This window comes from Bos javanicus, chromosome 15 (assembly GCF_032452875.1).
Source record: "Bos javanicus breed banteng chromosome 15, ARS-OSU_banteng_1.0, whole genome shotgun sequence".
Lineage (NCBI taxonomy): Eukaryota > Metazoa > Chordata > Mammalia > Artiodactyla > Bovidae > Bos > Bos javanicus.
This window is the reverse complement of record NC_083882.1, coordinates 76,550,803-76,577,554: the sequence shown is the minus strand read 5'-3', so window position 1 is coordinate 76,577,554 and position 26,752 is coordinate 76,550,803. Positions and strand designations below refer to the sequence as shown.

The window sequence follows — 26,752 nt, the reverse complement described above, 5'->3', positions numbered from 1 at the left end:
CAGGGCATGTAGGGACACTGCTGGAACCTCCACAGCCACGAGCCCTGGAGCCTCTTAAAGCCCCAGCAGGTGTCCCTGCCCTCAAGCGGGGGGATGGGGCAGGGTATAAGGGCCTGTCTCTGCCCTTGGGGAATCTCAAAGACCCTCAGAAGCAGCTCACACATCGTGCACTGGGACCGATTCCCAGCTCTCGATGCGTATGAATTTGTGTATTCCTGCCATCAACTCTGGGGGCCAGCACTGCTCTTCTGTCCACTTAATAGATGAGAAAATTTAAAAACTCCACTTAAGACCATTGTCCTCTGAAGGGAAGGGAACCCTGTTCATGGTTCTAGCCACTATTGTCTTAATAGGACTTTATATACACAATGAAATAGCCACAAATTATTCATACGGAGATAGTGAAGGACAGGGAAGCCTGGTGTGCTGCAGTCCATGGGGTTGCAAAGAGTCAGAAACACTTAGAGACTAAATAACAACAAACGTATATATAGATACACACACATAAATATATTTATATAGGGACATCCCTAGTGGCTCAGACAGTAAAGAATTCACCTGCGACGCGAGAGACCTGGGTTCGATCTCTGGGTCCAGAAGATCTCCAGGAGAAGGGAACAGCAACCCACTCCAGTATTCTTGCCTGGAGAATTCCATGACAGAGGAGCCTGGCGGGCTACAGTCCACAAAGTCTGGAACATGGCTGAGTGACTATCACTTTCACTTCCATATATATATATATATGAGCCAGAATTCTCAAGCTATTTATGTCTTCGTTTGATAATTGAGATTCAGAGAAGTTAAGCAACTTGTTCAAGGTCACACAGTAGCTGGTAGAGGCACTGGGATGCACACCAAAGCCGGTACCCCTTACTGCCCCTTAAGGCTGGCAAGTGTGGTGGTGGCAAGGGTATGAGGTTTAGAACCAGGGGGCCTGCGTGCTCCCAGGTCCCTGCTCTGCATTTTACTATGTGCGTGACCAAAACAACTCAGCTTTCCCGAAGTCTCATTTCCCTTACCAGACAAATAGGGAGTATGATTAAAGTGACTCTGACCTCACCTGTGAGTTGTGAGAAATAAACGAAATAATTAACAGGAAGGCACTTTGTAGACTGGACAGTGCTATCGAAACATTTACTGTTATTCCCATTTGAGATGAAGAAACTGAGGCTTATAAAGGCTGAGTCCAGGATCACCCAGCCAAACAGGAAGGAGCCAGCACCACCTGTATCTGAGGAAACACCCCAAGAGATCATTTCTAGGGAGGGCGCAGGCTGGCGTTCTCGAATGTTGATCGCCTGAGAGGAAAGACTCAAAGGGTCCTTTGCATAACAGGGGAAGAGGTGGGCAGAGGAGAGCTTTAGGGAACTCCGCCTTCCCGAGTAGAAGTAGGTGGGGTGTAGAAGTAGGTGGGGTGTGGGTGGCTCTCCCAGGTAACGTCTCAGAGGACTGCACAGTGGGAGGAGGTGGTAAGGTTCTAGAGTCTTGGTAACTTGTTCATATGTACTGTTTAATCCTCCCCACCCCAGCCCCTCAGCTGTTTCATCTAAGACTGGTTCTCGGACCTAAGCATCAGTCGGTATCACCTGGAAGCCTGGACCCTCCCCACAGGGTTTCTGATCTGGCAGGTTTGGGTGGGACCCGAGAACCTGCCTTTCCAACGAGTTCCCAGGTGATGCTGCTGGTCTGGGACCTGCCCCTTTGCACATCAAGTCAGTGGAAGAGCCTCTTGACAAGGGCCCTTCTGGGTTGGACCTGAGGAAGAGCCGAAACATGGAGGACGGTCTCCCTTGAGAGGTGGCTGTGAGTGGCTTTTCTGGGTCTGGGGTCCTGGGCCCTGCCACCCCTTCTTACCTTGGGTGGTGTCTTCCATCTTGATGGGCACGACGGGGCTCTGAGGCGCCGAGTCACCGCTCAGGGAGTAGCTGTGCTCGGCCTGGATGCCCGGCGTGGGGGAGTCCAGTTCCATGTCCAGGAGAGGGCTCTTCTCGTCCAGCACAGGGTCATCAAAGAAACTGCTGAACAGGTCGTTGGAGAAGTCCTCCATGTTCTCTGCAAAGTGGTCCAGGTGCTCGGGGAAGTGCTAGGGGAGGAAGAGGGGGGAAGAGGGGGTCAGCTTATCCACCGTGGTCCCTGTGTCAACAACAAAAGGGCGCTTACCAAGGCTATTTGCCATCTGGCCACCCACTCCAGGATTCTCGCTTGGAAAATCCCACGGGCAGAGGAGCCTGGTGGGCTGCAGTCCATAGGGTCGCCAAGAGTTGGACATGACTGAGCAACTAATGGAGAAGGCAATGGCACCCCACTCCAGTACTCTTGCTTGGAAAATCCCATGGACGGAGGAGCCTGGTAGGCTGTAGTCCATGGGGTCGCTAAGAGTTGGACACGACTGAGCGACTTCCCTTTCACTTTTCACTTTCATGCATTGCAGAAGGAAATGGCAACCCACTCCAGTGTTCTTGCCTGGAGAATCCCAGGGACGGGGGAGCCTGGTGGGCTGCCGTCTATGGGGTCGCACAGACTTGGACATGACTGAAGCAACTAAAGCAACTAGAGCAACTAAACCACCATCTGTGGAGATTGAACGCTGTGCTACTGCAGCTGTTGACCTTTGACACGCCCTGACGGGAGTTCAGGGAGGAGAGTCAGGCACTCTACGCTCCAGAAAAATGAGTGACACAGGTCTTTAGAGAGTTAGACATTTTCAGCAACTGATTTCATGATCCCAGTCCTTGCATCTCCTCATATCTAGACAAGCACTAAATCTCTTCATTGGTGACATCAGCTCCTCGTGACTAGCAGAACACCTTTTGTAAGTTAAGTGCTGGATTGCATGGAACGCCCCCTTCACCAGAATCATATGCATTGATCTTCCCCCACATCCTCTTTGGAGCAGTTTCTCAGAACTGTCTGAGGTGCTGTCTCCTGGGCTACAGTTCTCATTTTGCCCCCAAATAAAACTTAACTACCAACTCTCCTGTTGTGCATCTTTTTTAGTCGACACCTGCAACCTCCCCATCACTCTTCCCACCGAAAGCGTGTACCTCAGACTGGGACGTGAACCCAGGTAGCCAGGATCCCACAGGTGCAGCATGAAGGATCTAATTCCCTGACCAGGAATTGAACCTGGCCCCCTGCATTGGGAGCTCGGGGTAATCTTAGCCGCTGGACTACCAGGTAAGTCCCCCAACTATCATCCTTTCTATCTCTACTGTTACTGCATCAGCACATTACCGTCACCACCACCTCCACTGACGTCCCCAACCTCTCTGGCGGTATCCTCAAGGTTGTGCCCTGGATGGTGTGAAAGAATCCAAGCGATAGGACACACGGCTATAATTCTGGCCCTGTGACCTTGGTCAAATCGCTTAGATTGCCCAAGCCTGCTTCTCAGCCCACCCTACTTCTGTCACAAGAAGACTAAGGAACTAAGTACTAAAGAATAACTCTACCTCCGCCAGCAAGTTTGCATTCCGAAGGCGTTATCAGTGACTTTTGTATTCTATTCTCTTTTGCTGGAATGCAAGGTGGGGAGATTATCGAGGACTCTGCTCCCCTCAATGGATATGAGTTTGAGCAAACTCTGGGAGATAGTGGAGGACAGAGGAGCCTGGTGAGCTGCAGTCCTTGGGATCACAGAGTCGGACACAACTGAGTGACTGAACAGCTGCTCCCCTCATCGGTAGGGTCCTCACTTGTCCTCATGCCTCCAGTGTTTCCGTTTTCCCAGACATTCTTTCTGCCAAGAGATCAGGCCCCAGGGCCGTATCACTTGGTTTGAATCCTGGCCCTGACCTCGCTATGACTCAATGCAGTTCAGACTGCAGGGGGTGACTCAGTAGTGGGTTGTGAAGCAGGTCATGACCAGAATTTAAGGAAAAAGAAAACAGAACAAAATAGATTAGAAAAATACCAGGGTGGCTGCACATAGGGAAGTTAAATACGTGGTAAATTTTTATCTCAGTTATGGGTGTGTGTATGTTCATGAGAAGGATGTAAAATATATTTCTCAGAAACAAAATAGTCTGAAAAATACTGGTCTCCGTGATCCTAGGAAAGTTGATCAATGTTTCTATGCTTCATTTCCTCCTTTGTACAGTGGGGGTGATAATAGTTCTTATCTGCTAAGGTTATTGTGAGGATTAAACAAGTTAATATATGTAAAGCACTTAGAATAGTTCCTGGTACATAGTAATTACTCAACAAACCTCTTATTAATAAAGCATCCAGCAGCAGCTGGTACATAGGAAGTTCTTGTTTTTTCTCTCTGCTGCTGCTGCTGCTAAGTCACTTCAGTCGTGTCCGACTCTGTGTGACCCCACGGACGGCATCCCACCAGGCTCCCCTGTCCCTGGGATTCTCCAGGCAAGAACACTGGAATGGGTTGCCACTTCCTTCTCCAATGTATGAAAGTGAAAAGTGAAAGTGAATGTCTCAGTCATGTCTGACTCTTAGCGACCCCATGGACTGCAGCAAATTATAAATATGTAAGGACACGTTAGTGTTCTTCATTTTTCTTTTTTTGGCCGCTCTGGGCTGCATGTGGGATCTTAGTTCCCCAGTCAGGGATCGAACCCACCCCTCTGCCCCCACCTGCAATGGCAGCCATAGAGTCTTAACCACAGGGAAGCCTCCTGTTCATTCGTTTTTCACTGACTGAATGAATTTGCTGGGGTTTTGCTTCTGACCCTGGGGGTCCAAGCTGGTGAATGGGTAAGAAGCTTTCTGGCCTGGAATAATTGGCACTTGTCCTAGTCTGGAAGGGATGATCAGAAAAGCCCTTGGTGTAAGAATAAGATTCAGGGGGTCAAGACTTTTAGCTCACTCCTTGCTAAGTTAATTCACTTTTCTAGGCCTCAGTTTCCTCATCTGTAATGGGGAAAATAATAGTTCCAACCTCATAGTGTTGTTATGAGGATCAAATATGCATTAGGTGCTTAATGCTACCCTCATAGGATTATGAGGATAAAGTGAGGAAATGCATGAAACACATGTATCCAAATAACATATAAATACACCTGCACAGTAGACCTATAACACTGAGAACAGGGCCTCGTATGCAGTGGGTGCTCAATAATTGCTGTTTTACGAAAAGCCTAACCCTGGGCCTGAGGTGAACTGAGCCTGGAGCCAATGCAGGGAGGTGGTTTGGTCCTCCCCCCCAAATCAGAGAATCCAGGATAAAATGAGTTCACAAATCCATTGACTTAAGCACTCTCACCTCTCCCCAGCTTGTCAGAACTTAAGATCACTAGCCTGCATTTGTCTTGTGATGTTAACTTTCCAAAGTGCTTTCATAGGCACCGTCTTATATAATCCTCACAACTATCCAAAGAGACAAGGAAGTTGCATATCTACATTTGGCAGATAGGGAAACTGAGGCCCAGGGAGCCAAGGAAGGCAGTGAAGGGTCCACAACCCGCCACCACCCAGTCCTTCCCCAGTGGCACCGGCCTTTCCCCTGGTCAGGAATTGCTCGTCTGCTGGACTGTGAACTCCCTGAGCTAGGGTCTGCACTTGTTCACCTGCTGGGTCCCAGCCCCTGGCCCAGGACAGACACTCAATTCTTGGTGGAGGGACAGGGCCTTGTACCCCAGAGGGCAACACCACCAGTGTGTCAATGATCCATCAATGCCTGGGGTGAGGTAGTACCTGGAGGTCAGAGGCTGAACAAGTCTCTAAGAATAATAACGATCCCAGCCGAAGGCCGTCCACCAGGCCCCCCAAACACACAGTCACAGGCTGGACGGTGCGGGCCGCACCTCTGGCGGGGTCTGGGCCAGCCCAGCTGGGGGCGCCCTCTCTCTCTCTTTCCTTCTCTTTCTCTCAGGGTCTCTCAAAGGCCTGATGTGGGGCCCAGTGGGAGAGGGCTGTGAGGAGCCCAGTGAGTCAGCTGCTAAGGTATTTCTTCAGCAGCTGCGTCTCAGGCGATAAGGGTTTGCCAAGCCCATTTCCGGGGCCTGGGAGAGGAGAGAGGCTTCCTCCAGTCTGGGCCAGGGTCCCTCAAGGATTCAGCTCCATGCAGATAAGCCAGTCCTTCTCAGAGACCCCTTATGGGGTGCCCATAGGGAACCTGCTGAGGGAGCTCAGTTGGCCCCACTTTGTGAGTGGCCCCCACCCACCTGCTGGAGACAGCAGCCAAGGCCCAGCCGGACAGAGCTTCCAGAGGGTGGGAGCCAAGTGGAAGGGAGGGCGGCCAAGGGTCAGGCAGTGGAGGGGGCAGGGGACACTTAGAGAACCAGGGCTTCCTTGCTCGGGACTTCCCTGTGTGCTGGGTAGACCTCCGGTGGCGACGGTGGGCATGTCCCATCACCCCTATTTCTATCTGATGCCTGGCCTCTCAGCCAGTTATGGTTTACACCATCAATTTAGAGGCAGAAGGGCCCTGAGAAAACCCATGGTCCACGCCCCCTCTCCCACTTGCTAATGAGGAAGCTAAGGTCCAGAGAGGGACCTATCACCATCACATAGTGAGGCGGTGATGTTGAGGGAGGGGTTACCAACAGCTCTGGGGCTGCACAGGAATAGCGGAGCAACTTCTTCTTGACCTCTTCTCTTCCTCTGTAACCACCTTCCCCACCCCAAACCCCAGACGGCCCCCTCTGGAGATCTCAGGCCTCCTAAGCTCCAGCAAGACTCCTTGTCCCGCCTCCCTACCCCCCAAAAAACTACAACCAGCTCGTCCTCCAGTTCACACACAGAAAGTTCAGGTTTCAGACACGACAGGGGTGGGAGGCAGGATCCTACCTACTGTTCTGAGGTGTACCGAGTTCTACTGGGGGTGAGCGTTCTTATGGGGGTGCCTTTCCAAGCAACCAGGGTGGGAAGCCAGAGAAGGAAATATTATGATTTGTTTCCCTCCTTGTTAAAAGACTTTTTCCAAGAGTCTTGCCAACATAAGCTCCCTCTCGGCGGCCACGCGCAGCCGGCGCCGGTTCCACTCTCTTGGAGGCGAGGTCCCGAGCTCTCGGGGCTCGAGGTCCCGCACACCCCTCCCCGTAGGCAGCATCTCCTCCCGAGACCGGGTCTCAGCAGCCGGCCCTTTAAGATTAAAGAAGGACCAGGACCTGCCTGCCCAGCGTTGGCCCAAGGGAAGTTAACGCGGGTGCGCGGGGGGCCGCCCCGTGCCGGAATCCAGCCTGCTCATTGGCCGGATCTGCGGAGGTCTGGGCCAATGGGAGGAGGCTGCGCGAGGCCTGCCGCTGGAGCGGCGGCAAGGAGGTGGGAGGAGAACCCGGCCTTTTGCCTGGGAGGGTCCTCGGCCTCCGCGGTTGGCGCGGGGATGATAAGGGCGGAGTGTATGGATTGGGTCTGGTCTTGCGTCCCTGCCTGCACCTGGGGCAGAGGCAGAGACGGCCCATCTGAGCTTGCCCATGGGCCTGGCAGTCCTACGGTGCCGAGTCCCTTATCAGTTGGCCTGGCCTCAGCCCCGCACGGGGAAGTGAAGACGGAGGGGGTCTCCTCGGACATCTCCAGCTCGAAAAAGGGAGGCTGGATCCCAACTCTTAACTTCCTTCGCGGCTCTTCCAGCTCCTTCTTTCCCTCCTGGAGTCATCCTAGCTTGGGGCTCACTGATGGGAGCGGGGTCTCTTTCCCTGGGAGAGGTGGGAGGCGAGACACTCCTGGGGCGGTAATAGCGCCGTCTGAGGTTCCTCTCGGTTCCCCAGCTCGAATTCCTTCTGGAGAGTCGATGCAGAGCGAGGGGAAAGCTCTGGGGGCGCGGCTGTCCGCTGAGGATGTGTATGGGAAAGGAGTCTCCCCCACTCAAGCTGCCGCAGCCTCAGAGCGCCCCCTTCTCTCAGGCCCCCTAGAACGTCGGCGTGGCTGCGCCCCCATCACGGGCTTCTGCCCCTCCCCCGGTCCAGGCTGATGCAGTCTGTTTGGGGAAAGGAGGGAGGAGACCGGAGTGGGTCCAGGCTGAGCTGTGGGATAAGGATTGGGGGGAGGGGGGGGGGGCGGCGGGGAATGCCGAGCCCGGACATTCCTTCCGAGAGAGTGAGCTCTGCTGAGAGACGGGAGGAGAGCCCTTCCCCTCCCCCGCAGGCTACCCCCCTCATACATTCCCGGACGGTTACTTGCCTCGTGGTCACTAGAAAATTGCCCCTATTTCAAGCTGAGGGGCCACCAGTCTGAGTCACTGTTGTGCCCTGTGTGGGGGTGGGGTGGGGGTAGGGTCAAGAGAGAACAGGGAGGGGCTTGGGGAAGGGAGGTGGGCCCCTGGGTACACAGTTATCAAACAGGCCCTCCCAGCCTTTTAGCATCACTCTCCAGTCATTTGACTTCCCTGATGGCTCAGACAGTAACCAGTCTGCTTGCTGTGCAAGAGACTCCGGTTCGATCCCTGATTCGTGAAGACCCCTTGGAGGAGGAAATGACAGCCCACTGCAATATTCTTGTCTGGGAAATTCCATGGACAGAGGAGCCTGGTGACCGAGCGACTAGCACACATTCATCCAGTCATTTGAGGGGAGGGGGCTGCAGGTGAGACCCAGGCATCCTCCCAGAGCTAGACTGGAAGGCTGCCCTGGACTCAGACTCAGGAGACCCCAGTTCAAGATCCAGCTGTGCTCTGAGATCTGGGCAGGCGCAGGTGGTGCCTTCTGTCCAGGCCTGTTTCCCCTGTGTTCCTATTAAGGCAGGGATGGCAGGCACAGGGTGAAGTGGACTAGTCCTCAGAACGTGGGCTCTTTCCTCTGCCCTGGCCTCTCTGGGGATCATGAAGGGATGGAGCTGGTTTTCCTCATCCCTGGAGCCAGCCCCTCCCTGAGCCTTCCTGGCAGGGTATGGGGGGTGAAGGGAAGCACATTGTTCCAAGCTCCAACCTCACTCTCATCCCCCATTCCCCACAGGCCCCGGGAAGGCAGCTGCTGAGGTTTCATATTTTCCCCCTACCGAACGAACTCTTCACCACAGAGCCCAAGTCCAAATAAGCAGAAACGCTTCCGTGTGTGTGTGTGTGTGTGTGTGTGTGCGCGCGCGCGTGCATGCGTGTACGCGTGTGCACATGCTACACAGATGTGGGCTGTGAGGTTCCTTCTTACACAGGGAAACCCCACCTCCCTGACCACGCAGCCCGAGATCCCTACCGGTAGACACATTCAGACTGCTCTCTATACAGCACGGCACAGGTGCTGTTGGATCAATACACATACCCTCTCTGGGCTCACACAGGCTGACACCGGCAGCCACTAAGAACCAACAAGGACACACTCCTCATATGTGATCAGACAGACATAGACTCCCATGCGCGCACACACACACGTGTGGTCACCCCAGTCACGGTCACAGACGTGCTCATGCACATTCTTACAGGAACACATACAACATCTCACACCACCACAGAACCGAATGCCGACTGTGCCAAGCCACACGCCTGAGTCATGTGACCCCCCAGTGAGGGAGCCTTGGGATTCCTGGGCTGGCCTGGGGCTGGAAGAGGGCGCCGCATGGGGAACGAGCTTTTCTGTGCCTGTGTGCTAGAGAAAGGAAGGGGGGAGAGGGAAGGGCAGCTGGTACCCACCACGGGCTGCCACTGTGCAGAGAATGGGCCACGGTCTCTCCAGCTCCCCCTGTCCTGTTAGGCTCTCCAACTCCCCCTCCTGACTTTGTGAGCCCATCCCTGGCCAGGCCACGGGGCCCTCAGGAAAGTGGGGAGCTGGCCGGCAGGTTCCCACCCAGCCCCTGGCATCTCCTAACCAGGCGGCCCATGTGCTGTGGCCCAACCCTGGGGCGGGTGCCAGGTACTGTCTGGGCAGGAGGAAGCGATGGCAGTTAGTGCCGCCGCCCAGGGCTGGGATTAGCTGTGACTGGCACCACTGAGGGCACAGAAGCCCATGGTCTGGCTGCTGGAGATGTTGGTCCACAGGCAATGGCCAGAGGATCCCTGCGGGACAGCTCAGGACACTGGAGACTAAGTGCCAGGACTGGCACTGGAGACTGCGGGAGAATCAGGGCGTCTAATCCCATCCAGCTATTCATCATTTATCTTCGTTAGTGTAGTGGTGAGTGTTCCCGCCTGCCACTTATTCATCATTTATGCATTTGTTCAGGGTTTACTGAGGACCTACTGTGCACCAGCCCTGCGGACACAGAGATGAACTAAGCCCAGTTCCTGTTCACAGAAGGCTTCCTGACTAGCAGTGTGACCACCCATTTCTGAAGGTAGGTTCAAGGCTTGAACTCTGCTCTGTCTCTCGAACAGTCTCCACCTTGCATCAAGAGGGATCTTCTAACATAAATATGACGATGCGACTTCCTTGCTCACTGTCCACTAATGACTCCCTTTGGCTCTTAGGTTAGTTGAGAAGTTCCTTAGTGTCGCTTGAAATGATCCAGCCGTGTCACCTCTGGGTCTTGCTGTGTCCAATCCTCATCTGTGTCTCCAAAGTCTAGCACCAGTCCCAGCACATCACAGGTGCTCAGCTGTTTGCCGAGTGACTGACTGAGTGAGTGGGTGAATGAAGGAAAGAGCCAGGGAGCAAAGGGACGGAGGCGTTTTTTTCTGCAGCTGAGCCTCCAGGAATGAACTGCCCTGAATTCCGCTCTGATGCCAGCTTGCTCCTGCTCCAGGCAGAGTTTCCATGTGTCTGGACACCTTCCCTCAGCTCCTCCCTAGTGGGGCCCATTGTACCCATTCTCCGGGTTGTTCCTTCCCAAGGCTTTGCTCTCTTAAGCCCCAGCCAGACCGGGTCCCCGGGGAACACAGCCCCCAACTCAGCGCTGGAGGCACTGTCCCCAGACTTAGGCCAGGCCCAAGAGTATAAATGGAGCCCAGTGGCCAGCCGGCTGGGCTGCTCTCCCGGCCCCTGGCCAGCTGGAAGGCCCTTTTGGGCCGGAGCCTGCCACCGGGCTCTGGCTGGAATTCCCTTGGCCTCTTCCCTCTCCTCTGTGCACTCAGCGTTTGGCCTCTGGCTTCCTCAGCGGTCCTGGCCTGTCTGAGTTGTCCTCAGGTTTTATTTTTGGAAGAAGTTGCATTCTCTCTCTCCTTATTTACTCCCTTCCTTCAGGGAAGGTGTGGGACCCCTGGGCTCGGCTGGGGATCGGGCTGTGACTCTGAGGGGGTTGGACTTCTCTGGAGGAGGAACCTCCAAAGATGCCTGACCCATCTGATGCTTCAAAGCCAGCGGCCTCTGCTCTCCTTCCCCCACCCAGTGTGTGACTAATGCCTGCCCCTGCCCTTCTCGAAGAGCTCCACGATAGCCAAAAGAAATCATTACAATCTTAAGAGTTGAAAGGAATTCTGGCATCATCACGTCCATCCCCTTTTCCTTGTGGAGGCGATGGAGTTTAACGGTTATGCGCGGACAGACCCTGTTCTAATCCCAGCTCTGCTGCCTGCTGTGTAGCCTTGGGCAAATTACTTAACCTATTTGAGCCTCTGTCTCAGCTATAAACTAGGAGTATTTATACCTACCCCAGCACTGGTGAGGTTGCTGTGAGGGTCAAATGAGGTCACACTTGCCAAGTGCTTTGTGCAGTGCAGGATACAGAGAAGGCTCCCTTCAAATGTAGTTATTATTATTGTTATTATTACGGAGAGGGAAACGGAGAGTCAGAAAGGGAATGGACTTGCCCAGGACCACATCGCCCCAGGTACGCAGCTGTTCCCAGAGTCTCCACCCTGTCTCCATCTCCCCTCCTAGGAGAAGGGGGGGGCAGGCATCATCAGCCCAGAGGAGGAATCTCCTTGAGTCAGTTGCTTGGGCAAAGCCCTGGGTCTTTAATGTCTGCCTCCTGCCTCAGGCCAGGCCCGCCTCTGACTCCACTGCCCCAAGGGTTTCTTTCTTGCTCCCTGGGGGTGAGAGGTCCAGCACGCGGCCCCGAGGTGGACCCTAGGCCAGTGGGACTCTGAGAGGAGGGGGAAACGCTGGGTCCTGACATCACAGAGTGGGGAAGCTGGAGCCACAGCCATCAGGCCAGCTGGGGCCCTTCCAGCACGTCCAGATGTCTCAGGAATGTGCTGAGCTGGGAACTACCTCGGTCCTTCCCTCACTACCCCCAGCCCCTCAGCCCCTCATCTGCTTGCTCAAGCTCTGCCTCTGCCCAACCCCTGCCCTTCCTCTTTCATCTCTCCCCGGGAGAACCTCGCGTCCACTGTCCCTCTGGTACCTTGCCTCAGTCCAGCTCCCTCTCAGGCCTCTGAAGGGGTTGCCAAAGGCCAAAAAATTTTTAAAAAGCCCTTCCCCTTCCGCACACCCCATGGGCTGACCATGACCGATGGTGGGGAGATGGAAGACTGAGCTAACTGGGAGGGGAAAGTTCTGAGCAGATAATGCCTGCCAGATCCCAAATGTGGAACTGATTTGCAGCCCTGGGAGAGAGAGGGGTGAAGCCTTTGGGGTGGTAGAGGGCAGGGTTGATCCTCCTCTCTGGGAGGGTGATGGAAGGGGTATCTTGTCCCAGCTGATTGGTGGGAGGGCCAAGGAGAGGAGGTGCCAAGCTGGGCTGGGCTCAGAGGGAGGGCTCAGATCCTTCTAGGTTCCTTCAAGGTCAATAAGGACACACTTGGTCTGATAGTGGAGGGTCTTGAATTGTAATGTGGGGGTAAGGGAACCCCCTTAAGGTCTTGGGGCTGGGCCAGGAGGCAGGACATGGTTCAGATCAGAGCTAGGACAGCTTGTATCTCTGCAAGGGTGGAGCTGCCTTGGGCCTCCCCAGGTCAGCCTGGCCCTGAGTGCTGGGGATGAGGCAGTCAGCAGGGAACTGGTGCTCTTGGCCAGTGTGCGAGTCACATCAGGGCAGGGGGTAGAGATCAGAGGAGAGAAGGGCCCTGGGGTCTGCTGCTGCCTCGGCCTGCTCTGGGCACAGAGAGGGCCCACGGTGCTGTCTGTCTGGTGGGAGAGGCCCTGTTCATGCAGACAGGCAGATAGCTGGGTTATCCTAATGGACGCTAGACCTCCTAGCACTGAGACAGTTCAGGACAGCTGGGACCACCACCCTGTCCAGCTCAGAACTCTGTTTGAAAACTTGCATTGGCCCCCTTCTGCCAGCTGAAAACACTCCCAGTTCCTAAGCACAGCATTCAAGGTCTGTTACAGATTGATCTCAACTTCCCACTGTAGCTGGAATGCCTCATCTTTCCTTTCCCTCCAGCCTAGTTGGATGGCTCCTTAAACAGGCTAGAAGCTCCAGGGCTGCAGGGCTTTTTGCTTGTATCATTCCCTGTACCTGGGAGGCCTTTACCCTTTATCTCCTCATTCTAACTCCTATCATCTTTTAAGGTCCAACTTGGTGCTGCTTCCCCCAGGAAGCCTTCCTTGATCATCCAGCTGGAAGAATCCTATCCATCTTCACTGTAGCACTCATAGACGGTTAGGTCACTGGTTAATATCATGCCTTGAACTCTAATTATCCACAATGGGGCCCATCTCTCCTTCTAAACTTTAACCACCTTGAAGGTCAGATACAGATGGATTTTATCCTGAACCCACTGCAGGGCTTCACATAGGCCTGGCATATAGTATACCTAATAATAATAATGATAGTTGATATTTATATGCCAGGTACTGAAGCTCCAGTACTTTGGACACTTGATGTGAAAAGCCAACTCATTGGAAAAGACCCTGATGCTGGGAAAGATGGAAGGCAAAAGGAGAAGGGGGTGACAGAGGATGAGATGGTTGGATGGCATCACCAACTTAACGGACATGAGTCTGAGCAAACTCTGGGAGATAGGGAAGGACAGGGAAGCCTGGTATGCTGCAGTTCGTCGGGTCGCAATGGGTTGGATAAACTTAGAGACTGAACAACAGCTGTTCTAGCTCCTTCCATGCAGTACCTGATTCAAATTTCAGAAGACCAGGTAAGTACTATCAGTACTGCCATTTAACAGTTGAGGAAACTGAGGCACAGAGAAGTGAGAGTAAGCGAGTGGTTGAGCCAGGATTTGAACCTAAGCTCTGGCTGCAGAGCTTGTGCTCTTAAGGACACGTGACAACACTGGGTGTAGAAGGAGTGGTGGATTTTTCTGCTGCCCCAGTCCCACACTAGTACAGGGCCAGACACAAAATACGGGCCCCCATTCCATGCACTGGGTCTTCACCCGGGTTTCCAGGTTTGCCCATCCCTGGCCATCCCTCTCCTGATGTCCTGGAAGACAGAGCCCTAAGAAAGGGCCTGGGGTCTTCTGCTTTTACCCAAAGAAGACAGCTTTTCAGCTTCAGAGAGGTCAAACAGACAGGCAAATAAAACCCCCATGGTTAGGGATCGGCAAAGGGATGAAGCTGGGACATTCCTCCAAGGGCTGTCCGGTGCTGGGGACCTGCCTTTCTGACAACGACAATCAGGATAAAAACACCAGAAACAACTACTGTTTTGTTTATAGGGGGCTTGCCATGTGCCGTGCGCTGTGCTAGACTCTGCAAGAGTTATCTGACTGAGTTCTTAAGAACCCTGTGTGCTACAGTCATCTTTCCTTTATGGATGAGGAAAATAAGCTCAGAGAGGTTAAGGCGCCGTCCAAACTGACCCAGATGACGAGCGGTGAGAGCCACAGTTTGCTCCCAGGTCTGGGCAGAGCTAAAATCGACCACTAGTGGCCACCCCACCCACCTCGGGTATGGCTTGGCTTCCCAGGGCTTCTGAGGTATCTGCCGTCTGACCTGGGACTTGCTGTCAGGTTAGGTGGGGTCTGGGAATAGGCACCAGGTCTCAGGAGAGTTCCTATCCAGGATCTGCCCAGAGTGGAGTGTGGATTTAGAGTCTGCAGCTCAACTTTTCCAACTCATGCAACTTTGAGATCCCAGGATATTGAGACCTGGGTCAATTTCTTGAGCTAGTAGTGAGTGCCTAGGTGTCCATTTTATTACACTTTGTAATTCATATATATGCGTATATATATATTCTCTTATGTGCATGACATATTTCATATAGAAAAGGCCACCATAATTAGGAGATTGGGATTCATACACACACTACTGTATATCAAGTAGATCTAACAAGGACCTACTGTGTAGCATAGGGAACTTTACTCAATATTCTCTAATAACCCATATGGGAAAAGAATCTGAAAAAGAATGGATATATATATGTATGTATAAGTGATTCACTTGGCTATAAACTCGAAACTAACACAACATTGTAAATCAAGTATACGTCAATGAAACTTGGAAAAAAAACAGAAAGAAAAGGTCCATGATAGAGTAAAAGGCATATGTGGGATTTAGGTGAAGATTCACTACTTGATAAATAAACAAAAGCCACCTGAAGTACCATCAAAGCTGGACGTGTGGAAGTACCCTTTCTTCCATTACCCACCCACCCCCTTGTTCATCCGTCACCCCTTCTCACTTCTTCCTTCCATCTATTCAATAAATAAACATCTCCTGAGTACTCAATCACTGTGGCCATGACTAGGGAGTAGACAAAAATAATTGCCCTCCCCTCAAGAACTCTCAGTCCAGTTCAGCAACAAGAAAACTGAGGCCCGGAAAGGGGAAGGGACTTGCCCGAGGTCACACAGTGAGCTGGGGTGATGAGGTGAGGAGCAGGGGAGACGTTCCGCAGAGGGGAACACACGGGGAAGGCTTAGCCCTGCCTGCCTCCCTGGCAAGTCCCCTCAATTGCTGCTTTAAAACTGCCTGCCGGGGCTTCCCTGGTGGTCCGGTGGGTAAGAATCCACCTGTCAATGCGGAGGGCAAACGTTCAATCCCTGGCCCGGGCTTGGGAGGGGAGCATCCCACACACTGTGGGGCAACTAAGCCCCTGCGTCCCAACTACTGAACCTTCCCTCCTAGAGCCGACGCTCTGCAACAATAGAGGAGTCCCCGCTCGCCCCAACTAGTGTAAGCCTGCATGCCTCAGTGAAAACCTAGCACAGCCAAAAATAAGTAAATGAGCATTAAAGGGAAAAGCAAAGCAAACTGCCTCCTGGCTCTCCATGCGGGCCTGAAGAGCCTGCCTTTCTCCACTGTTGCTTTCATTTCTGTTATTCTTTTGGAAGGGGGAAGTGGCGGACAGCTGCTGCTGCTGTCCAGCTGTTTGGTCGGACCACACAGCCCAGCCCAGATGTGTCAGCCGCTCTGTGATGGGTGAAGCGGCTCCTGGGCCCAGAACCAAAGGGTCAGGGCAGCTGCAGCGAGGGCTCTGTCCTGCAAGAGCTGGGGGACGAGGCACACTGAACCCGGCAGCAGGGAAGCCCAGTATTGCTCCAGCCATGAAGCTGGCCTCTCGGATGACATGCTGCGTCCAGGTTGTAAGTTTCGGGATCTTTGACATTCCAGGGATATCCCCTTTGATCTGTTTTCTCTCACGGTCAGAGATCTGGGCTGTATCTTGCCCGCCCTCCCAGCTTCCCCTGAACCAGACATCCTCAGGCCTACCTTCTCCCCAGTCCTGCTCCAGGGTTCTACTACCTACTCTGCCTGCTGAAGTGGATTACATCGTGTTCTAGCCAGAGCAATGCTCGTGGTCTTGACTTAACTCCACCCAGACCTTCCTCCTCCATCCTGCCCCCTGGAATGCCGAGCCAGCCAGAAGAACAGCCTGTTCTCTGGCTTCTGGAGCTGGTTTCTTGAGGGAGGTTCAAGGGCAAGCCATGGCCCACAGAGGGATGCTCTGAGAGGACTTGGGACCAGGACTTGCAGGAGAAACACCATATGGGGGAGGGGAATACACAAAGTGGGGTGCCCTTCATCCTTCCCTGTCCTGGTACAGTGGCCAGCCAGACCCTCCTGGGGAGTCCTGGGGGCTGCAGAGAGCAAAGCTCCAAGATCCCAGGTAGGCCAGGGAGTGAGGATGAAGAGAACGTAGGGGAAGGGACGTGGGGTCTCTCCTCTCACAGGCCAGGCAATGTGTTGGCTCTGCCCTTAAGGCTCTAGGCATCCACAGTGCCCTAAAGATGGGAGTAGGTGAGGGTGAAGGCGAGGCCCCTCTGCTATCTGCAATCTCAAACGTTCCTTGCCCTAGAAGGCAAAGTTCAAATCAGAACAAGAATGGTAGAGAAGACAGGGCTTTCTCCCCCTTGACCCCATGGGACCCTGCCCTGAGAACAGCATTTAGATCTCCTCTCCTCTGTAAGTGTTGGTTTTCTCATCTTCACAAGGGACAATAATGCCCGTATACCAGGCTCAGTAAAATGGACACAGCCCCAGTCCTCCCTGCTGAAATGCCTCCTGATAACTCCTTTGCCAACAGGGGATGGGGATATTGGAGAGGGAGGGAGTGGAGGCCATCTCCTCTGAGTCTTCCAAGACCAGCAGCCCAGCTGGGGGCGCCTCCTCAGCTCCCTTGGTGCCCTGCTCCTTCGTGGCATCCGTGCCACTCTGTCAACATCCATGTCTGTCTCTCTCACTCAGTCGTGAGTGGCTGGAGGTCACTCTTCACGGTGACCGGCACTGGCGCTCATTTGGTTCCCAGTTGTTAAAGGATGGGATGTGTGTATTGAAGAATAACCAAGCAAATTCCCGGCCAGGCCAGGGAAGCCGGAGGGCCCTCACAGCAGAACGGGGCATAGACAGCATTTTCGTGGGATCCAGTATCCCCGTTGCCCTCAGGGCTGGCCAGCCCAGGACCCGAGAATCCGGGGCCCCCTCTGGAATTATCAGTACACGTCCTGAATGCTCAGGCCTGTCTTTACGAAAACTGTCTCCCCTTCCCTTACAAGGACTGCCTTGATCTGCAGTCATTTTCTCTACAAATACAGTAAACCCTTGAAATGGAGCAAAGTACACTGCAACAGGACCCAGACTTGGCTTCTGGCCTATACCTGGGGCCCACCTCAAATAAAGGTGGGCAAAACTCTTATCTTTGTGGGCAGGTAAAGAAGTGGCTGCCTTGTGCTCCTTTAGAATGTCCTTAGTTTGGTCTGCTGCATGTACTGAGGTTTCACATCTTTACTTTTGTGTTTTTTTGTGATAGTACAGACCATCTGAAAAGTACTACTTTTCATTGATCCCACAATAACATAACTCCACATTTTACATGATTGAAAATTCCTGCACTCGGCTTATTGTCTCACGGCAGAGTTTTACTGTATTAAGTGCCTATTTTGTTTCATGGTACTGTGCTAGGTTTATGGCGATGAACACAACTGACATGGTCTCTGTTCTCAGGGAACTTGCTTACTCACAGAGGAAATGGACAATAAGCTGATAACTGTAAGCTGGGATATAGGCTATGAAGAAATCAAAGGGCTGAAACAAGGACTTCCCTGGCGGTCCAGTGGCTGACTCCACACTTCCGCTGCAGGGGCCATGGGTTCAATCCCTGGTCAGAGAAGTGAGATCCTGCAAGCCATGCAATATGGCCAACAACAGCCACAAAGAACTGAAACAAAATGATGGAGGGAGTCACTTAAGGTGGTTGGAAAGGCTTCTCTAACAAGGTGACGTCTGAACTGAGGAAGATGAGATGGAGCAAGCATTCTAGAGGTCAGGAATAGCACGTACATAGGCCCTAGGGCAGGACTAGAAAAGATTTAGTTTTAAGCTGGGTGAGTGTGGATCCAGGTATCCCAGAGCAACCTGAACAATGGGAAACGGGGGAAGATGGAAGCCTTGGAGCTAACCCATGCTCAAGGGTGAGGCCTAAGCCACAAGTTCAAATATGCTGTGGATCAGTCAGGTGGAGACCATCCTAGACCAGGGGCTATGGCAGTCTGCACCGAGGGTAGGGATGATTCAAGGCAATGATAATTTATTGGAAATCTTCCTGAATTTCAGAGACAGCATGGGCCACAGGACCCTGATGGCTGGGAGGAGATGAGCATCCTTTTTACTCTTCCCTAAAGATCGTGCGGCCTGGCCTGGGTTCCCTTTCATTCATCAGCAGTGGTTGGTTGAAACCTCCTTTGTGCCAAGCACTGCCCTAGGCACTGGGGGGATACAGCAATGAACAAGACAGATAAACACCTGCCCTCAAGGAGCTCACATCCTAGCTGGGCGGAGGGGGAGCGAAAACAAAATACAAAGCTGCCCACAACAAACTCGGCATTTTGGAAGAAGAGGAGGTGTCTGGAGTGATCTCCCTTCCTGAATGGGGTCTCTGAGATTTGGGCTCCTCCATTAGTTTTTCTCTATTAGTTTTTTTCTAGTAGATTCTATTTGGAGACTAGAGTTCTTTCCTCCTTGGATCCTCTTTCCTGTTGGTGAAAATTTAAAGAGAAACACACACACACACACCCCTCCTCTTTTAAGGGCTGTTAAAGGCCCACACACAGACAAAGAAACACCCAAATGCACATACTTCTCTAATCTCCCTAAATCCCCCAAAGGCTGGGGTGGTGATGGTATCGGCCCTGCTTAGCACAGGAGAAGCCAGGCTAGGGGGCCTGGGGACAATGATCAGCCTTAGCTCTCACACCCCTCTTCTCCAGGCCTGGTCCCTGGTCCCAGTCATTCCCACACCTGGCCTCCCCAGCTGCAGGGAGGTGAATGAGTGTGCTGGGCAAACATCCTTGCAGCTTCCTGCTGCGCCCCTCGGAGACAACAGAACTCTTCTTCCGCCTTCCCCTCCTCCCCACACCCTCCCAGCTGTGGGGCTTCTCTGGGATCCAGAGCCATTTCCCTCTAGAGAAACCAGAGTCATCCTTTCCCCTGAGCCAGAGGACAGAGCTGGTATCTCTCTCTGGGGACGTGACCTGTTCTCCCTCTGGCCCTTTATCCCAGTTTTCTGAACACCAGGCCCTCTCTCCTACCTGCCCAGGGGTTGAGGGGTCCCAGGGAAGAGGGCTGTAGTTGGGGGGAGTGGTAGACATCAGGAACTGTGGGAGAGTGGGGAGGGGATGGGAGGAGAAGCCCCCTCACTGGGCAGGAAAGGGAGCTCCTTCCCAGGGATGTCTCTGAGAATCACATAGACTAGATTGCCACAGGATAAAGATGTCCTCATAGAAGGAAAAATACAGCACCCCTGGCCACCCCCAAGCACACAAGACTTATGCAGAGTATGAAACTCATTCTCCTGTCTCTAAGAGCATGCATATTTCTTACACATGTGCTCAGGGTGAACATCCTTTTTGATGTTTTGCCTTTTTAATAGAGTAATAGAGCATATATGGTTTCTACTGTGACTTCATGGCCTTTATCTGGATTTTTAAGGATAGTGAATAACCTACCCTCCATCTTCCAGACTGAGAAGCACACAGACCTCACTCATTCCCATCTTTAACCCTGGAAACACTTTCCTATCCTTATGCAGAAAGAAAAGGGAGTTGGGGATGAGGTTGGAATGGGTTCCCAACTGGGAGGGATCTTAGATATCTAAAGGGAGGCACCAGAAAAGGAAGGTAACTTGCTCAGGGGCACACAGCAACTCCTATCGGAGTAGTCCTTACATTCATCTCCATTAATCTCCAGAGCATGCTACCTACGGAAACTTACCTGGCAAGCATCATCCTACATTAATCTTCAATTTTCTCACTAAATCTCTATAATAACACTACGGGAAAGCCCTCTATAGCTCCATGTTTCAGATAAAGAATCCAAGGCCCACAGGAGGAAAAGTCACTTGTCTAAACTGCCCAGCTGGCTGGCAGCAGAAGCACAGCTAGAACCCAGTTTCCTGATTCCCATCCCAGGAGCTTTCTTTCCTCTTAGAAATTCTTTCCTCTCCCCCTGCCTCACCTGGCTTTGCTTGGGCCTGAGATAAGGAGCTCCCTCAGCAGAGTTTTTCCTCCCCAGGCCCAGTACTGGATATCACTGTCTGATCACAATCACGCATCCTTTCCTGCGCTGGACCAAGGCCCAGATGAGCAGCTGGGGGACACAAGGCTCAATGCAGCCGCAGCAGGAGGCTGTAGGCGGCAGAGTTCATTCAGAAGAAAGCCCAAATCGGAGCTGCTGCGGGCTCAGGGAACCTCACAGGGGGCTCCACCAACAAAGGCATGCCCTCCAGCAAGCCCCCCTCCCTCTGACCAGTGTCTGTCACCAGCTTCAGGAGGAGTGCGTGGAACCCCAGATCCCTGGGCCACAGCATCCTTGGAAAGACTGATCCAACCTCTCCCTGTATTATAAACGAGGAAACAGGCGCAGGCGGGAAACCACAGCCCAGGCTCCCAGGGAGAAGCAGAAGCAGAGGCGGGACTAGAACTCCGGTCTCCCTGCTACCAGGTCAAGCTCTCTCCCCTCCTCCTTGTCTGCAGAAGTGTGCTTTCTCTGGCTGGAACCCGGGACCTTCCTCAGACAGCAGGGTGACCTGGATCTGCTGCCTAATGGAGGACCAGGGGACCTCTCACTCCGTGCCTCCCTGACTCGCGTTCCTGTCTTTGGGCTTGTTTACCCATCAGCAGCATGGGACAGTTTAGGTGGAAGTCCAAGATGCCCAATCCCTTAAATCTGTGTGCACTTGACTCTTGTCTGCCAAATTCATGGTACTCCCAGGAGTTAGAGGTCAGCAAATAGAGACCCTTGAGATGATTACTGAGTGCATGAGAGAGAGAGGCAGTTCACTGCCTGGGGTGGGGATCCCCTCAGAACCCCCAAGCTGTCCACGTTTCAACTCTGCAGGCCCTTCTGAACCCCAATGCTTTCTCCCCTTACAGAGCCCATCTCCCACCCCACCCCCAATCCCAACGCCTTAAGGCTGAGCCCGAGAGAAGGAGGGAGGGAAGAAGAAAGAAGCCACGTTTCTTTACCGGGGGTGGGCGCGGGGAACAGAAGAGAAGCACAAGCCCGGAGACACGGATAGTTACAAGCCGCAAGGAGAGAGACTCGAGGGGCTGAGAAACAGACCCAGAGAAAAACCTCCCTCCTCCTGAGCGATCACCCTGTGCTGCCCCCGACCAGTTGGGGGTCAGGTCCTTCCCTGGGGGAAATCTCTGGCCTGATTTCCTGGGGGGCAGGCACGGCAGCACCCCTGAATTTCCGAGTCTGGCTCAAAATCGGGGTCTGGCTCTGGCCCACCCCCCGCTCCCATGGGCGTCTGGTCTCTGGCCCTTCGAACACTCCCCTGTGCGCCCCCCAGCGGAGAGCCAGAGGCAGAGCCACCGAGGTCCTAAAGGCGGCGCAGGAAAGGGCGCCACCACTTTGTGTCCAATCTGGCCCCGGAACCCCGGGCTCGGGGCTGGAGGACGACTAGGAGAACTGGGGCAGGGGCAGAATCCGTGTCTCTTGAGCTCATATTCGGGGATCGAATGGCCCCGACTCCTCGACGAGTTCCCTTCCCCTGGAAGGCCGAGGCCAGTGTATCCACACGGACCGGAGCCCCCAGGAGGAGCGCGGACTGGCGCAAGCTCGGAGGCTCCGGTCCAGGTTCGGGGTTCCAGGGAAGTGTCGAGGGATCGGGTCACCGAATCTCAGAGCCCGAAGTACGTGTCTCTCAAGGGGACCCAGCGCCGAGCCTCCCTCCCCCCCACTTCTGCCCTGTGATGTATATAGTCCCGTTCTTCTGGAGGCCCCAGGTGCACCGCGAAGAGGCGTAAGGAGTGGTGGAAGGCGAAGCCCAGACCCTTCATCTTACCGCATTGTTGAGGAAATCCGACTCGTTCAGATCCCCCAAGTCCAGGAAGCTGGATCCGGGAAACAGCCTGTCGGCCGGGAAGGGCTCCAAGACGGCGTCCATCGCGGCCGGCTCCGGAGACCCCCCTACGGCTGGGCTTCCCCTCACTCCAGGGCGGCGGCGCGCCCGGCCCAGAGCTCCGGCCCGAGCGTTGGCACGCGGGCGGGGTGGGAGGGGGGAGCGGGCAGGTCCCGGGCGAAGCCCCGGGGGAGGGGCGGGCAGAGGCGGCGCGGCCCCGGGTCGGGGGCGCGGGGGGCGCGGAGGCCTTTAGGGCAGCGGCGCAGAGCGGGCTGCGCTCAGGGGCCCCGGGCGCACCGTGGGCATCTAGCCGACTCCTCCTCCGCTGGCTCCTGCCGGGGCACAGCTGGCTTCCATGGGGAGCCCGGGAGTGGGGCTGAGGGCTTGAGGAGCCCCCCGGACAGGGTGGGAGCCGGGGGCGGGGGAGCTGAGCGCTCCCCCCTGAGACTGGGTGGCTGCCGGGCGCTCCGCTCTCTCTGCGTCTCCCTCGGCACGGCTTCTGTCACTTTTCCTCTCTGCGAAGCCGGGAACCCCGGGCTGGTTAGCCCAGCTGGCCGAGGCGCCACGCCTCCCACATCAATATTCACGATAATTTCATATTAATGAGGAGGGGGTGTGGTCTAGGCAATCATTTCCCTACTCCTTTAAAGAGACAGCTGCGAGCTAGCCTTGCAAATCTCTGTTGCTCGAGGTAGGGGCTTGAAGCAAATATTTCCTAGCTCCAGTAACCATGTTCTTTAAACCTCAGCTTCTTAAGGCTTTGCCAACCACACTCCATTAAGTTCACGAGGGAGCTGAGTTATTTCTATTCCTCTAGGCTTATGCAGGAGTCTGAACCAAGTCCAAAGTCAGGGGATTCCATCTCACAGGCCCCTCCACAAATCTCCTCTCATTGGGGGGATTTTCAGGTCTCCTCCTCCAAGAAGCCTTCCCTGACCCCAGACTGAAGCAGTTACCATTGCTATACATTCACAGGTATGGTGTGCTTACCTCCTTGATAGTCATTGTTTGCTCCTGTATCTCTGACCCCTCTGGACTCAGATCCCTAGGGCAAAGACTGTATCTGGCTTTCCTGTGCGTGAAAGTTATTGGCTGGGGAGTGGGGGGGGGCGGTGGAGGGGGTGGGGGGCGTGGGGGGTGGCAGGAGAGATGAGGTAAGGACCCCTCTTCTCATCAAGTACCCCTAATGGTTCTGAAGAGCTAGAAGTTGGAGAATAGTGACCATGTAGTCTGTGTGAGCCAAGATGTGGGCTGGCTGCATGCTCCGTGGTCACGGGACACTCCCAGGTCCCCTGGATCCATTATCTAAGTGACTCGCTCCAGAGTACAGCTTAATCTCTTGAAAGGGCTGATAAACAATCACCAGGCACCTGAGCAAATGGATATGGCCAGAAAGTCACTCCCTCAGAGGGCTGGGCTCATGGTTCCTGCCCAGAAGTCATTAATAGGATTAAGTGTGTCCTCCTTGTTTGGAGCTTTTAATTAGCTCAGGAACCAAAAGGCCTTTAAGAAGCGGAGATGTCATTGCAGTTAAGCCAGGGATGTCACCCAGATTGCTCTCTCAGTGCCAAGGTGGGGAAAGGGCACACCTAGGCTGAGATAGCAGCTGTTTGCTTGCCTGGGGTAGGCTGGGAGGCATGTGGCTTTCTGCCCATCTCCTGATCCAGTTGACATAGTTCTGGAGAATGAAGTTCTGACCCTCCAGATTGTCATATGACTATTAGCTCCTGGACCTCCTGGAGAGTTTGTTCCTAAGAAACTGGGAATACAGCCCATGCTCTGGGGACCAGTTCACCAGCAATGCAACTCTGAGAAGCTGTGCTATGTGCTAAGTCGCTTCTGTTGTGTTTGACTCTTTGTGACCCTGTGGACTGTATAGGCTTCTCTGTCCACAGGATTCTCCAGGCAAGAGCACTGGAGTTGGTTGCCATGCCCTCTTCCTGGGGATCTTCCTGACCCAGAGGTTGAACCCACATCTCCAGCATTGCAGGCAGATTCTTGACCACTGAGCCAACAGGGAAGCCCTCTGAAAGTTAGGCTGGGCCAGAAAGAAATCAGTTCACTCTCTAAACAGTGGCAAGTAGAAGGAGGGTGCTGAGACTGTGGGTGTTTTCCCTAGGTGTGTCACATCTGGCCAACTGGGGAGCAGTCAGACACTGAGAATTTGACTGACCCTTCGTGGGGAGGGGGGCAACGGTTGTGATCTCTGGCTAGGTGGACAAGCCAGTCCATGGTGGGCGATTTTGTGACTACAGGTGTCTGGAGTCCTGGCTCCTGAGCTGGAGTCTCTGCAGGCTCCCAGGAGGAGCAAAAGTGCCCCTCTGCCTGAGGTTGGCTGGAAATTGTGCCTGTGTTCCTCCCAGCCTGCTCTGTAATTAGAGACACAGGCACCACTTAAGTGATGGGGAAGATTATATAGTTTTAGATAAATAAGATTAGAATGTCCTCTCTTTCCTCATTCTTACCCAGGTGAACACCCCAGGACACCATTGAAAATAATCCTGGGGAGACACTCTGGTTCTGGCACCTCCTGTGGAGTCTGAGAAGCGGGGAGCTCCCAGGAGAATTTCTGGGGGGAGGAGAGAAGAGTGGGAAGAGGAATGGGTGGTGCAGAGCCTAGCACGTCCCCAGCCAAGGTGAGGATGGCAGGGGGTTTCTTCACACATCCTACAGGTGTTATTGAGCACCTGTGAACAGTCCCTAGACCTGGCCCTGGGGTACAGTGGTGATTCAGAACTTATATTCTAGAGTGAATGAGGAAGGAATGGGCACACAAATAAATAAATAGTTCATTTCAGATAGTGATAGGACTGTGAAGGAAATAAGTGTGGTATGATGGAGTGTAAGGAAGGCTTTTTTGAAGAAGTGATGTGTGAACTGAGAACTGAAGTTATTTCTGGGGCAAAATGGAGGGAAAAGCATTCCAGATAGAGGGAACAGCAAGTAGAAGAGAAAGCAAGAGAAGGACTGGGAGGGGCAGGCAGTGACAAGGGAGAGAGAAGATGAATGTGAAATCCCGAGGCTATATGCACATATACACTGACACTGTTCAAGTGGTAAAAAAGAACTATGCCTGTTGAGATCCAAGGGCCCACCTGAAGCCTTCTATAGCAGTCATCCCCTCTGTATCTACTCCTTTCTCTCCTTTTTTTTCCCATACCGCAGGGCATGAGGGATCTTAGTTCCTCAACCAAGGATTGAACCTGCACTCCTGCAGTGGAAGCACAGATTCTTAAGCACTAGGCCGCCAGTGAAGACCCCGTTATCTATATCTCTTAAAGATTTTCCAGAAAAGAAGACTAGACAGCTCACCGGGTCTACAGTCTGGGCTCTGACCAGCTGGGAGGGTCTGCTTCCTCCAGGCCTGTCCTGAGGCCAGGCCTGATCCCACAACCCAGACATCTCAGGCCCCTTCTGTACATCTGAAGGGGTGGGGAAAGGAGGCCCAGATTGGTGTTTCAAACATCCCCAAATGCTCCAGGTCAGGAAAAGCTCACAGACCATAGGCCCTCCGGTTGTGGGCTCAGCAACATCCGGTTGGTGTTGTCTGCAGCAGCTCCAGCTGTGAAGCGTAATGCATAAAGATGCCCCAACCCAGGCAGTGACGCACAGGAGAGAGGTTCAGAGATAAGCTTCCTGCCTGTCCCAGACACTGTAGGTCAGGTGGAGAGAGAGCTATCTGCCAGGTTGAGCTGTGAGCAGGAAAGGTGTGTGTCCATGTGCATGCGCGCGTGTGTGTGTGTGTGTGTGCATGCGAGTGTGTGAGGGTAGGGGGCCTGGCTGGGCACTGCCACACTTTGACACCCTTAGAGAGTCACTGCCCTTCTCTGGGTCTCAGTTTTCACATCTGTCAAATGGGAGAGGTATTCTTGATGCCTAGGGTCCTGTCTTCTCCAAGCACTTTCCAGATGTGTCCTTAGCAGGCCAGGAATGGTAGAGAGTAGGGGGAGATGGGGTGAAGGGCCTGCCTCCTTAGGAGGCCCAGTGCTCTGATTTTCCAGGCTTTGGCCCTGGAGCCTCGAGGAGGGTGCAAGGCTGGGTGTTTACATTTGGCAGGCAGGCCCTGGGTGGTGGTGAGAAGGTTGCCCAAAGTAAACCTGCCTTGTTTGCCTGGATTGTAAAGGGAAAAACGCTTTGGCACACTGTACCAGGAACTTCTGAGAAATGAAAGCATATTCATCCTGGAGATTAGGCTGACTTCCGGGGCACAGACGGGGGCCCTTTGTTCTCTTGTGGCTCCCTCATAGGGGCCACATGACTGCCCCCTCTGTACCTCCCGCTGGGGTGGAAGTGGAGTCCCTGG

General features: G+C 53.7%; 2 protein-coding genes across 3 annotated transcripts in view; one reads left to right on the top strand and one right to left on the bottom strand.

The window, feature by feature from the left end:
• CREB3L1 (cAMP responsive element binding protein 3 like 1) overlaps positions 1–22,980 on the bottom strand; it is a 37,035-nt gene extending 14,055 nt beyond the window's left edge. The window contains exons 1-2 of the mRNA XM_061381303.1: positions 22,393–22,980; positions 1,855–2,083 (exon numbers count right to left, since the gene is read on the bottom strand). Coding sequence (XP_061237287.1) covers positions 1,855–2,083; positions 22,393–22,494 — 331 coding nt within the window. The 5' untranslated portion in view covers positions 22,495–22,980. The remainder of the gene's footprint in view (positions 1–1,854; positions 2,084–22,392) is intronic.
• On the top strand, positions 2,077–22,399 carry LOC133227028 (uncharacterized). Of its 2 annotated transcripts, XR_009729710.1 has the most exons (3): positions 2,077–3,177; positions 10,050–10,161; positions 20,616–22,399. XR_009729710.1 is itself a non-coding variant. In XM_061381305.1 (2 exons), exon 1 carries the CDS (start codon positions 6,794–6,796, stop codon positions 7,868–7,870), a length of 1,077 nt encoding a protein of 358 aa, XP_061237289.1. In that variant the 5' UTR covers positions 6,772–6,793; the 3' UTR covers positions 7,871–10,161; positions 20,616–22,399. The 2 variants fall into 2 exon arrangements, 1 of the variants encoding a protein (XP_061237289.1); XM_061381305.1 differs by lacking the exon at positions 2,077–3,177 and having other exon boundaries at positions 6,772–10,161.
• Positions 22,981–26,752: the final 3,772 nt, after the last annotated feature.